At 44.5% G+C, this 13,949-nt stretch overlaps 1 protein-coding gene across 3 annotated transcripts in view; it reads right to left on the bottom strand.

The window, feature by feature from the left end:
* The window catches only part of ANO1 (anoctamin 1), an 82,549-nt gene extending 75,157 nt beyond the window's left edge, over positions 1-7,392 (bottom strand). For all 3 annotated transcript variants that reach the window (XM_040608092.1, XM_040608090.1, XM_040608091.1), the window contains exon 1: positions 7,208-7,392. In XM_040608092.1, coding sequence (XP_040464026.1) covers positions 7,208-7,265 — 58 coding nt within the window. In that variant the 5' untranslated portion in view covers positions 7,266-7,392. The remainder of the gene's footprint in view (positions 1-7,207) is intronic.
* Between the last annotated feature and the right edge of the window lie 6,557 nt (positions 7,393-13,949).

Genomic DNA, 13,949 nt, shown 5'->3' with positions numbered 1-13,949 from the left:
TATGATTGGTTTGGAGCATACTATCAGCAGCATGATGAATTGACTATGTGCCCTAGGAGACTAAATTTGTTAAAGTATGTTGCTTGAGCAATTAAATGAAAGTAACTGTTGCTCTGGATGTTGGCCTGATCAACCTTAGAGGTAATGCAAGAGAACAATTACCTGGAATCTCACTTGGGTTTTATTGTTTTAGTAATAAACTAACCTTAAAAATCCACTCTTTAAAATTTTTTGTTAACTTTTTGCACAGAGCTGCAAAGACTTACCACCTTGGAAGAAGAATGCAGAAAGCAGCAGCAGGCAGTATTTCACCTCCGCGCTACCTATTTGACATGTGAGACCCCTGAGGCACAACCCCAGAGCCAGCCCTTTCCCTCCATCATCCCCAGGCTGCAATTCCTACACCTGGCTAAAATCCTGGAAAAAGCCTGGTTTCACATCCATCCTTTGTGACTCAGGCTCATTTCTGTTTATACTCTTGTGAGCTGAAGAATGACGATGACTAGTAGCTATACAGATAAATAAAGTATATTAAGTCACAGGAAGTAAAAAGGGAAAACCATTAATTTATTTTTAGAAACCTGTTCTTGCCATTCATCAGAAAAAGAACACTCAAAAGTATGCAGCAAGATACAAGCATCTGGATGAGGTTTGCTGACTACATACCAACATTCAGACTACAAGCAGAGAACCATTTTCCTTCTTTAGACCACTCTCAGACTCCGTGCCAGGAACACAGGATACAGACAATAATGTTGTAGTTTCCACTAGTGAGCCTCAGGAAAGGGTGCTTTCACCACACATGCTACAGCTGCTTTGACATGGTCTGTTTAGTCGTACCCTTTCAGTGGTCCTACAGCTGATACCTCCCTTCAGATTCATTGTGGCACCAGCTGGGTACATCCCAAACGGTTACACACACACCTTCCATCAACAGTCTCCATACCAGGTTAAAAACCAGAGAAAAGGTCTCAAGGTCTAGATCAGCTTCTCCATACAAACAGACCACGCCAATGCTAACCAAACCCAAGGTAGGTGATTTAATATGGAGCTGGACGCTCAGCTCCCAAGAATATAGCAGCAAATGCAGTACGCCCACACATCCCTTCTTTTTCCTCCTCTTGCTGGGCTGCCAAAATAGCACACATCCATCAGTAGAAAGCCTTTCCAGGACAATAGCGCTGCAACACACTGTGATGAATTTATTGGTATTTGCATAAAAGCTTCCATCTTTTGCAGTCTGCAGTAGATTTCTTCTGGGCAATCATACCACAAGCATAAAGTCATACCATATTTTGAATCTTTGCCTGCCAAAATCCGGGAAGAATTGCAAAGCACGTTCATTGACATATCTTGCAGTACATCGTCAGCCAAAATGCTTATAGTACAAATGATCAAGCATAAATACAGAACAGGCTTTTCTTTGACTGTTAATGTTGTGCTGGACACATTTCTGTCACTTTCTTCCAAGCAGTAAAAAACTAAAACTTTTGAGTGATGCTTAGCCCTGAAACTCCCACCTTGGCTCTTGTTCCTGTTCTTAAGAACAATTACAAAACTCCCACAATATCACGTTAAAAAGAAGAGCTTAAAAATGTATTCAGAGGACTCTTCAGTGACATCATAGAGGTAAAAGTAACGAATGCAGTCAGTAACCACTCATTTTTCCTATTTATTTTTTAAAAATGTATCCTGAATCTGCACTGGATATGTAATTTAGTTGCCAGCCTCTTCCCTTTTTATTAACCAAATGCTGTGAAATGTGTTTGTCTCTCCCTGGACAAAATTTTTCTTAGTGAACCTTACTTATCAACACACAGAACTCTATCGCGTATTCCAAGTTTGTTCTGCAAGGACATCAGCTGACATCAATGAAGAGGTACAAGAAGCATCAAATATTTGCAATGTGTTTAGAAAAAGTATTTTCTCATTTTAGTACATACTACTCAAGTTTCTCCATACACAGGATACAAATAAAGGGAGCGGTAACATAGCAGGACTAAGAGCCAGGAATACGTAACTTGTAATCACTGATGTCATGATATAAGTTAAATAATTTATAAGATAAAAAGAGCAGTTAATGCCTGCAAACCACTTAGCCTTTTCATAACAGATTTTAGATTTTTAAACTCTCTTGGAGCATGTACAGTCATGTGCAAAACATCATAGGTCAGTTTAAAAAAAATAAGAGCTGTGGTCTGAAAGGACATTTCAGTGATTATATATATTATTAATGCTCCACTCAAAGGAATAAGAATGTACATCCAGGTCCTAGCACAGATACAGAGCTGCCAAGAATAAATCAGATATGCAGATAAGGTAAGCAGGCAAAGATACTGAAGAGGAATGGCATTGGATCAGGCGTTACTACCATCTTTTTATCTGTTCAAATCTGGAAATAGTTTCTGTAATGGCTGGAAGGACAGACTGCCAGTGGAAGGTTCAAAGACGTGAACTGTGGGAGTCTGAACAAGAGAGAAAACCTTGGCATGTGGGCCAGCCACAGAGGAGACTCAGGGACAAGACACTAGAAACAGCAAAGGAAGCTGAAACGGCAGAACACGCGGTGCAGCACAAAGAAACAGAACAAACGAGAAGCGAAGATATACACAGGGACAGGGGTCAGCTGTCTGCAGATAAAGGCTAAAGGATACAGGGAGGTTAGGGGCAGGGAGAAGGGCTGGCCCTCCCACCAGGATGTAGTACTACTTTCAGAAATAGAGGCATGAGGGATACAAATCAAAGGCTAAACCAAATAAATAAAAATCTGTTTCCCTTGAGGGCATGTGGGCTAGCCTATGAAGCAGCGGTGGTGACTAATGCAGCCCAGCACAAGGAGCTTTGCTTCCTGTGCATTCAGAGCCTCCCAAGCAAGGCAGCCATTGCGGTTGTTTCTAAAAGGCCTATATGTACCATAAATTACGTTGCAGCAACGATGGAGACACCACTATCTTTTTGCTCTTCCAAATACCGGAAAAAAGTTGCGCACTGGTAGTCACATAACTCCATTACATTACTTTGATCTAACAGCTGGCACAAGATGACTTAGCACCACTGAAAATAACACCGTGATAGGGTCCCAGCAAGGCATGTAGGCTGCCAACCCTTGAAAATCTGTCATTTGTAAAACCCCTCTTGGGGTTTGTACCTACAGCAGAACTGCAAATCCTGTCATAATCTCAAGTTCAGCAGCAAACATGTGTGAGGTCGGGAAGGTGAATATTCCCATACCGGCACACATTGTCCTCAGCTAAACCGTGTTTGCAGTCTCTGAAAGTAAGCAGAACTATTCCATGCCACTACCACTGACTTGGCTTGCATAATAAAATATAAGGATGTGCACGGTACTTTTTCAGAATCCCTGAAAACTCTCACAAGAAATAAGAAGTGGTGGCTTCTGTTCACAGAGCTCATCAGTCTAATGGTCTACCTAGAGTGACCCAACAACTCCATATGAAAAGCTGTTAAACATTCATAAGTACTTCAAAGTCCCCATCATCTTGCTGAAGGACAATGCCAAGGACTTTGGACAGGCTCTCGTCTGGAGCCTGCTCAGTGCTTCTGGCTTGCATAGATCTCGTCCCAATGCTGACCACTCTCTGCACCAAACGAAGCCGTAGCAGAGGATTCAGCCTTTCGACTGTACAGTGCAAAGATTTACAAGTATCTTGGTAATACAGAGCAGGATACAGAGCTCTGTGCGGAGGCTAATGGGATCTCTTTCCCAAAAAGTCACAAACCTTGCCATACAGTGTGATACAGCCATATATTTAGCATTATGCTCTCAGCGAGAGCAGCTTCTCCCTCCCTTGCCTCCTGGAGAAGTCTCTGGTCAGGAGTGTATCAGAGGGTGGCTTGCTGATGACCAAGCTGTGTAAGCTGCCAAACATGCCCCAGCGAGTGCTAAGTACCCCCACTAAAACGGGGTGGGAAGATGAGCTAACTTAGCATTTGTCAGCCTTTCACACAAGCAAAGTCCTGAAGTTTGTAGTGCATGTTTGTTCCTTCCTTTTTTCCTTCTTCCCAAAGTGATTCTAATTTAAAGCGAGCCTTATTTTCCAACCACAGCATGTCCCCAAGCATTTCCTTTTCTCAAAATTGCCAGAATCCAAAGGGTGTAATTCAAGTCAAATGGGACATTTTTCCCTTCCTGATGCCAATAAATACTGCTACTTCCCAGGGTTACTCTCCTGCCTTCTGTTTTGGCATGCTACTTTTACCCATATTTCATGTCACACCCATACAACGCAGCATCTAGCCACAGAGCTACGCGTACCTCACCAGCACATCTGCCACATCTCCTCCCGCAATGCCCCATCTCCCACCGCCTCAATGCTCTGTGACCACTCTCAGTGACTGGCAACCTGCCCTGCTTGCTGTCAGTCTCACACAGGACAAGGAACACTTCCCACAGCTACTCAATGAACTGAGGCACATGCCTGCAGTCCAGCACAAAGTCAGAGCTGCTGCTTCAGCTCTGCATGTGCTCATCCCCAGAAATTAATAAGTTATTACTACAAATTAAAATATTAAGTTAATGATGTGCATGACTGCAAGTTACAGAGCTGGAAAAGAAGTCCTAATTAAATCAATACAGTTATTAGTCCCTTGTCATCTCTGATTAATTATTAGCTTAATACGCTTCATCATTTTCACTGTTAGTGGAAATAGCTGCAGTGCTACCATGGGAAGCAGGATAATACATACCAGAAACCTATGGAGCCATGCTGGCAGTCCCAGTTCCAGATTGAACAATGTCTTCCGGAGAAAAAAGGGAAAACATTTCATTTTCTGAGGTGATAGTCTGACAACATTTAAGTCTGTCACAAAAAAGCTCTCGTGGTTTCCAAAGGGGTCAGATATTCGCTCAGGGAATATTTGACTGCTGAAATGTAGGGGGTAAAGACTTGACTCCTAATCCTGCACTTAGTCCTGAGCACTTGTCCCAGTGTCTCTAAGTCTGTTGCTGAAGTGACAGGATATCACCATGTTCAAACGCCAACATGACAGTACCATTCCCCAGAGCCCATCTCGATTCTGACCCTCACCCCATCTTCATTAGATGCACTCCTTCCCCCAGAGCATAAGGAGGAAATTGGCATAAAATAAGATTGCAGGCATCAGCTGCAATGTCTGGGTCCTTAGGGCACAGATGTAGCTGAGGACACCTGTCCTTTCATGCCACCAAAACAGCCAAAAATAACATGCTGAGGTCACTTTTTTTCCTTGCTAGAGAAAAGTAAAACAGTACTTTGGATGTAGACAACAGATAGTATTTACCCAGAGCTAAGGTGAGTACAGGATCCCTTTTGCTTTCCCATCTTCTATCATCCTCTCGCCAACTCCAACTTTTTCCTAAATCTTTGTATCAAGCAAGTTTCCTTAGCTGTCCATGGGAGGGTTTTTTGAGTATATAGACGATGTGAAAACATCAAAGGCAGGTCTCCACATCTCTCCAGCAATAAACACGAAAGTTAGCAACAACTGGATAGGATTTGTACTGTAATACATGGATCCGCTATGTAATCAGATCGGAGTTTGATCTTATAAACAGTTTTTACAAATAAGCTCTTTTGGATAGGTCCTTCAACAGAAATACAAACACGCCCTTCCGAGAACAAAACTGGTCCTTGAACTCATTAATGAAGCTGGTACACAGCGTTCATGCTGCTAATGGGTGATTCAGTAAATTAAATAGAGAATGTCACTGTAAAATATTATGTAAAGTTTCTCAAAGATAAAGAGCCACTTGAACAATTTCTTAGGACTCTCACTCTATCACTGCAATTACCTCATGATAAATTGCCACCTGCCCCATGAGTAATGCTAGAGCTTTCTAGTGCCATTTTATCATTTAGTCCTCTTACCGATATCTCTGTTAATGTACTGCGATGACACTTCAGCTTCCCATGCTTTGCTTCCTTTCCACTGCAGTTTTGAAAAGTTCAAGCCCCTCCTTATTTTAATAAAGAAGTTAATGTGGGACAACCAGTAGCATACAGAAACTCCATCCCCCAGTATTTAGATGTAAAGCCCAGCTGTTTTGTGTCAGACATTGAAGAAAGTTTTCTTTTCATTCTGAGTGCTCCGGCTAGCCTACGGTTTGATGAGCACACAACGTTTCTTTTAGAAATGGGCTGAACTCCAGTGAAATATTTGGCCATTTAATGAGTAGACTCTAGGATAACGGTTTTCGTGGGAATCCAAAAAGAGGGAGTAAAGAAGAGGGCTCCCCCCATGCTATTCTTAGCTGCAAACAGTTAGATTTGGAATTTTGATTGTAAAGCATGGAATTTATAAATGGTGCCATGCTAAATTTACTTCATTTGTATACAGTTCAGCTGGATAATCAAATGTGTTCCAGTATGTTCCTGGTTAGCATCTCAATTCTAGTTTTATTGTCTCTAAACTGGTAGAAAAATGCGTTCAGTAAATAGCACTTGTAAAATTTGTGTTCCAAGGCATGTGTGTGAAGGTTTTATATACACAGTGTGTGAGCATGAAGATTGTATATAAATGCATATGTGGGTGCACATACATGCACACAGACACCGAGCTGTGATTTATTTCTAGAGGGAAGCCAAGGAAATTCCCACCCCCTACCATTTAAATGATCTGCTCTTTGGCTCTCAGCATTCTCTAACTTCTCAGCCAAGGAATGTATTTTCCTCTTCCAATATATGTAATTTATTTAGCTGCACACAATAGTTAATGATCCAGAGATACATGATTTAGCTGGTTCTGTAAAAACATTACTGACAATCTGAGACAGACCCATTTCATTCAAAGACTTTTTTTTCCCCTCTCCTGTCTTCCACAGCACAGTGTGAATTGACAGCAATCATCAACTCAAGGATTTATCCCATATACTTTGTACTCCAACAGTTTTTCATAATTAGATTAGCTTCCTGGGGTTAGATATCTTTTAATTCCTATATTAATGTAGGTAAAAAGGACTTTACGTTGTTTTATGGTTTGGGGGGGGGGGGGGGGGGGGGGTGTAAGACGGGGAGACAAAATATTTTCTTTCACTGCACTTTATGGAGATTATTCCAGTATTTTTAAAAGCAGTTGATGAAACGCTAACAGTAAGTCCCTGACGGGCTCTCGGGGCGGGGAGCCGACGCCAACGGCCGCCCGCAGAGCCGGCTCCCCGGCCGGGGGGAGCACCCCCAGCCCCGCACCTCCCCGCCGCCGAACAACTTACGTGGTCCCCAGGGCGCTGCGGCCGGCAGCCTGCGCAGGTGGATCTCATCCTTATCCATCGCCTAGCCGAGCCCCGCAGCCTAGCCGCCACTTGGTACCAAACTGAACTTGCCAGGATCCCTCCTCCTCTTCCTCCTCCCTTCCCCCCCCTCCCTCGCCTTTTCTCCGGGAGGGCGCGCTCATCCAGCGAGCGGCACCGCGCACTCTCCGCCGCCCCCCGCTCAGACTTTAAATAAGGGCGCCGGGCGGCCCCGCCGGGAGCGCGGCCCGCCGCGGGGAGCCGGCCCTCCGAGTGACGCCGCCGCCGCTCTCCCCCCGCCCGGCAGCGCCCAGCGCGCCCCACCGCGCCCCACCGCCCCCGCGCAGCTCCGCGCTACCTGTGGCGGCGGCGGGGCTGCCCTGACCTTGGGCGCGGAGCGGCGAGCGCCGGAGCGACGGCGGCAGCTGCCGGGCGGGGGCAGCGCGTCCGCGAAAGGTCAGCGCGCCCTGCGCGCCCGCGGCCCGGGGGGGTCCCTGCAGCCGCTGGGGTTAAGGCGACTTAACCGCTGCCCCGCTCCATTGCCTGTTTTATAGGGATGTTAAAAGCCCCCACACCTTTCCGTTTAACAAAAAAATAAGAAAAAAAAAAAAAAGAAAAAGAAGACAAAGCGCGGCTTGGCGCGCTCCCGGAGCCAAGCCAGTGCTTGCGGCTGCTGGGGAGACCCCCGCCCCCCAGCAAACCTGCCGAGTCCCAGCGCCCACCCGTGACAGCACCGGCCTCCGTCCAGGCTGGCACAGCAGCAGCCGGGGCCCCTCTCCCGGGGAGGCCGGGGCAGCAGGCTGCCTCCCCTCTGATCACCGTTCACACCAACAAACCTGGGCTCTCACTCAATACCACCAGGTTACCTTTTTATAACTTTTTACTTTTTTTTAGAAATAAGAGGAGCAAAACAGCTGCCACTGGCTTTTGTCACCTCCAGCTAGGTGGCTACAGTATTTGCACAGGGCTTGAACAAGATTCCAGGTTTATCCATCTCCACTGATTCAAACCCCTCTTCAGTGCCCCACAGGGATTCCCTGATCTTCTCCAAACCCACTGTCTGATCCTGTGCTGGGCTGCAGAAACCCATTTGGCCAAAACTGACACAAATTTATCTGCACTGTTCTCCAACTGCTTTCTCTTTTTGAAATCTCGGACAAGCCCTTAACCCTCAAAAATGCAAAGACAGAAGCACGCAAGAGCTCTGCCAGCAGGAAGCAGGCTCAGCAGGCTTCCCGGCTTCTGGCAGGCAGCCCCCAAGTACCCCACAATCACTGTACGAGGGCAAGCTCTGCACACCGCTGTGCTCCTGCTGTACCCAGACCTTTCCAGGTCCCCTAGCACCCGCAAAAGGGACATCACAGGGCAGCATCTTGCTGGTGGTACTTACCCCCAGGCTGCAATGAAACTGTGTGGCACCATGGCCAACTGGCCTGTGGGGCAGAGCATTCTCCCCGTCCCCCCCCTTCAAAAAAAACCAAGGTGCCCAGCACCACTGGGGTGTAGCACAGGGCTCCCCACCACATGACAGTGAGCAGACAGTGCTCCCACTTAGACTGTGGTCCTAATTCCACTCTCAACTCTACTTTGTCACCAAAAAAATAACGGGTTATGGCTCAGATATCTCTGTGGGACTGTATTTTTAAAACTGTAAAAGCATCTTTCCTGGGTTGTTTGGAGGTTTGACACAAGGGACAGAAAACACATCAAGATAAACATATAAACAAGGGAATTTTGTGCATACGGATTTTTTCTTCATGGAATATAATCCCTAGAGGCTTTGACACCAAGTCAGGATGCTTTTAGGCTACATTTCATACCTTTTTACTTCTTTTCAATTTTTGTGCTTTTTTGAGACAGTATGGATTTCAACTATTTTTAAAATGCACATTACTTAGTTTATTATTAGCAGAAGAGCCAGCAAGTAGATTGTGTTGAACTGAAGCCTTGCTTATTGGCTTGCTTAACTGGAGATCAAAGGCACTTCAGAGCATGCTCTTTTTCCTTTGCCTAAAATTAATTTATTTTGGATGGGGATTTGCAACAGAACCAAATGTGGGCATGAGACCAACATATATATTTGTTTTATGAATGCGAAACAAAAAAAAGTCTGGAAATAATGTTGTATTCCAGTGTCCTATCTCATCATGACCACAACCTCCATGAGCAACTACTGACTATAGCTGGGGCATGAACCCAGCCTGGATATATGTACACACAGGGCAGGCACAGCACGTGCCTTCACCAAAGGGCTAGCTTTTCTGCAGGTAATTCTCTACCAAAAGCTGAGCCAGTGGCAAGCCAGCTGATCAACGACATCATTTTGTAACAAACTTTATGAAGTTTTAGACCAACAAGCAGGATTTGAAAAGTTAAGTTTGTATTCCAGCCCCGCACAGGAAAAAATAAATAAATCTGACAGTACTGCCTCGTTCCAGATGCTTAAAAATAAATAGTTGCCCATTAACACTTAAAGCGTCCTGAAAATGCATTAATTGCCTAGTATTATTTCAGAAGGTCCTGGGCTGACATGGCTCAGGTTTGAGTGAAAATGGAAAAATCTCAGTATGCTCTGGAAGCTGTGCTCCACCCAGCAGTACTGAGAGGCAGGACACCAAGTGTCCTTCCCACTCCCCTAGATGAGCTCTAGCAGAACCCTTAGCAGCTTTGGAGAAGCCCTTTGTCAGAAACTGGAAAATCATGCACCTGGACAGAGTCTCCCTGACCTCCATCACTCTGTACTGCTGGCACTATTTCATTTACCTGTCAATATTCCCTGGGCTCCTCCCTGTGCAGGCATATGGACTTTGTAATTAGACTAACAAAGGCTGGACCACTCTCACACCTGAAGTGACAAACTGAGCAGCGGGAGTGCTTAGACCCCAACTGCACATTAGAGCAGAGGAAATAAGATTTGTCTTTTCAAGAGCCCCATGAGCTAAAATAGGCTGTTGAGCTGATAGGAAGCAGAGACTCCAGCTACAGTTTTCTTCCTTAGCATGTGATAAAGCCAGTGCGCCATCTCAACACGTACTTGTGAGAAGAACGGCAGAGGGACAGAGAATCTACTGTCTGTGCAATAAAACAAAAATGCTTTCTTAACAATTAGGAAGGAGACAGTGCTGCTTGGCATCTACACCTATAGTAAGTGCACTTGCTGGAAATATTTATACTGTGCTCCTGCAAAGTGTATTATCTACCTTTATAACAATAATAATGCAGTTCTCAGCTCCCGTGATTTGGAGCCAAGCAAAGGCTCTGGGTGTTCACGGTGCTCATGCTCTGGGGAAATGCCTGTGCATAACACTGGCCCCACCATCCCAAACAGCAAAACAAACCAACCAGCCCACCAACCACCTCTTTGCTTTGCAGTTGCCTCTGAACTATTTTTATGAAGTCTTTTACACTTTTGTGGGGCACACAGCGAAGGCAGGGATACACTCCAGCTCTCCTTTCGGCTGGGGCATCCAGAGATAAGAGCCCATATCCCTGGCAGCCACCCGAAACAGCATGAACACAATCACATGATGGTGAAACAAACCCTGGCTGTGGCTGTGACAGCAGCGTATCCCCTGCCTCCCTGCCTCTGGCACTACACACAACATAATCCCTGGCTGTTGTTGATGCATATACAAAAAAAAAAAAAAAAAAAAAAAAAGAGTTAACAGATGTTGCATATGGGGTAGAGAATCAGGTTCCAGAGAGTCCCAAAATCACTGGCAATACAGGAAAGATAAACAGGGAATCATAAGTCACAAAATAAAACCCAAGGCATACCCAGAGAAATTAGCAAGTGGCAAGACTAAGAGAAACAAGAAGAAATTTTCTTCCCACATAATATGCTGAAACTAAGATTGTATAAATTGTTACATGGTAGTAATATATATAAAGAGCATCCTTACATTTTCATGTGATACAATCAAAGTCAGAAGAACAGCTTTTTTTTAAAAGGGATGAGAAACATTTGTGAAAAATGGGTCCAATGGTGTATACTGTACAAAGCAGTCTGGCTATAATTTTCAGCTCTGTAAGCGCTCTTAAGCCTCTGATTGTTGGAAAGGCATTTGTGGGGAAGGAAGTTCTGTTTCTTATCTCCTTTCCTTGCTACTTGCCACTGACATACAGTGAGTCCTGGGCTAGATGGACCTCAGAGTGTGGCAAGTCTTTTGGCTATATAACACTCAGCATTTATATAGAGATCATGTACCTGAAGCACAGAATATTTCATTTGTTATGAACTCACTTAGGTCAAGCATAATCTATGTTGAAATTAAGTAGATACTGCTAAAACCATTATTTTGTCAATGCCCCAATCTTGCAAGTGCTTCTGTGCATGCTTATATTAAATATTACCAGGAAGAATCTCTGTCTTTTTTTGTGATTTAACGTTTTGCCAAAGTTAAGAAAGAAAAATGTTACTGTTTGTAAATAGTAATAGCTAGTATGCCAAATATATGCTCAAAGCTGAAGGCAGTTTAAGGACCGAATCAAACAGTGTCTATAGTGCAAAACATCAACTACTTTACAGTTCTTTGCCTGTGCCAATGGCAGAAACTGGTTGGGGTTCACCACACATTCCCTAAATTAAGAATAATTATTTAGGATAACTGATTTTCACAAGTGTAGACAACAGAAGAGAAGTGAAAAATAAAGCACGGCATAAGAGCAGAAAAAAAAAAAATAGAAGACAAGACTCCCTGCTTCTGCATGTGTGAGAACTGTTCCCTTTCTCATGTCCCCATGAAATGCTTTCACTAGTCGCTATTAGCCACTACGGGTACGTGCAGGGTTTTCCCATTAATGCTGCTAAAGTTTCCAAGTGTCATTTTACTAAAGTTAGAGGAACCTCCCACTGCAATTTAGAGTTGGAAGTAACACCACCCAAGACCCCAGCCAGGACTTTGAAACTAAATTAGAAGATGCTGTAAACTGTGTTCACAGGAACAGCAAGAGAGAAGATTTGACTCAGACCATGTGAGTCACAGTTAGTCTCTGATTCTCCCCTTGCTGCTGATGGAAGGAAATTATGACAGCAGTGGCTAGCCCAGCTGCGCTGCCCAGAGGGGCAGGGAAGTGAAAATGAGCCCACTCCAGTTTTTTTAACCCTCTGCCTATGGATTCAGTGCCCCTCTGTAACCCAAAGCAGGTAAAACTGGACCTAAGCTACTGCTGATCCGAGTTTTCCTGACTCATTTTTTATGAGATTGCCATCATCAGTTTCAAGCTTCTGTAGCAGTCTGGTGCTATGCTTTAAATTACCCTTCTATTTAGAAAAGTTTTTCCTAATCTCAAACTGTCTATTCATCCGTGACCATTTCCATTAGACATGAAAGCGTATGTTCCCTTCTCTTTGATCTGCGTGGCTAACAGCAGCAGCTATTGACTACCTTCTTGAACTGAAGCTTCAGGTAACCAGAGTAGGAAAAATTAGAACAGTTTTCATGCATCTTTGGTTTTCTTTTTTTTGTGGTGTACAGTCCAAAGCTGTCACATGCAGGCTGTGGCTGCATGCTGTGTGACCTGCCTCTTTGTCTTTTGGCAATGATGTTTAAAAATAAGAAAATTGCTTACCAGAAGTTGCTCTTATAGCTTTACTGTCGCTTGAATCATACAGCGGAAAAAAAGAGCAAAGTATTTAGCTGTGACTTGACTTACCACTCTTTACACTTGTAGGAGCCAGCATCTCCCTCAACACACATTTAGTCTGCATTGAACTTGCAGTTGTTGCACCATTTATAAAAGAAGCAGTAAAGCCTTATAAGATACAAGGAGACACTAACAACTCAAACTAATACCATTTAAGTGGCTTGGATACTAGATGACTGTAGCCCACACACTAGTCATCTACAAGACATCAACAGGGCAAAGATACAGCAAAAAATAATATCCTTGCAGACTGGCAGCCCACTAACAAGTTTTTAACACTTCATTAACACTGCAGGCAGCAATAGTTTTCACATACCGGAACCTAAATACTTTCATAGCCTCATTAGTTATCAACAGATATACCATTAAAACAGGCCAAGGTTTGATATCCAGTGGAATTCAGACACTGAAAAGCTTACAGGTTTGATGGCACTTCCAGAAGGATCTGCTAGTGCTTCCAGCCCCTCCACATAGCTGCCGCCGCGGCCGCCGCCGCCGCCGCCACCCCCCCTCCCCTCCCCTCCCCTCCCCTCCCCTCCCCTCCCCTCCCCTCCCCCCCCAGGATAACCAAGAATCACACCTACAGTCCCAAACCACAATGTTGTGCTCCCTATTCATCCCACCGTCCCAGCCAGCTAGGAACCCAGACTATCCTCTCTTTCCTGCATCCAGCCCAGATACCACAACTGAAGGAGCCAAAAGCCTTTTTATTCCCTGGTGACTGCTCAGGGATCCCTCCCACAGCTCACAGCTCCCCGCTGGGTAGGTGGTGGGGCTGCCCCTTTCTGCTCAGGTGTTTCCTCTTAGCAGCATGGCCATAGCTGGGAAGATATTGAGGCATCTATTAACTCTGTCTAGGCTGTGCCATCTCTGCTGTATGTGACCCTGTCACAAGTGCATTTTATGCAGTGGTAGCTAACAATTTTAGACCTTTATTTTAAAACAATGCTTCACAAGAAGTAGTAAGTTAGAACATGTGTAAATGAGTGAAGACTTGAAGTTATAATAGTACCAGATTGTAGTATAACAGCAAAGAACCTGTTGCACTAATATTTTGATAATATTACACATGATTGTA

The sequence above is a fragment of the Falco naumanni genome, chromosome 10 (genome assembly GCF_017639655.2).
Source record: "Falco naumanni isolate bFalNau1 chromosome 10, bFalNau1.pat, whole genome shotgun sequence".
NCBI lineage: Eukaryota > Metazoa > Chordata > Aves > Falconiformes > Falconidae > Falco > Falco naumanni.
The sequence above is the reverse complement of the archived record's forward strand: the minus strand, read 5'-3'. Positions and strand labels throughout refer to the sequence as shown.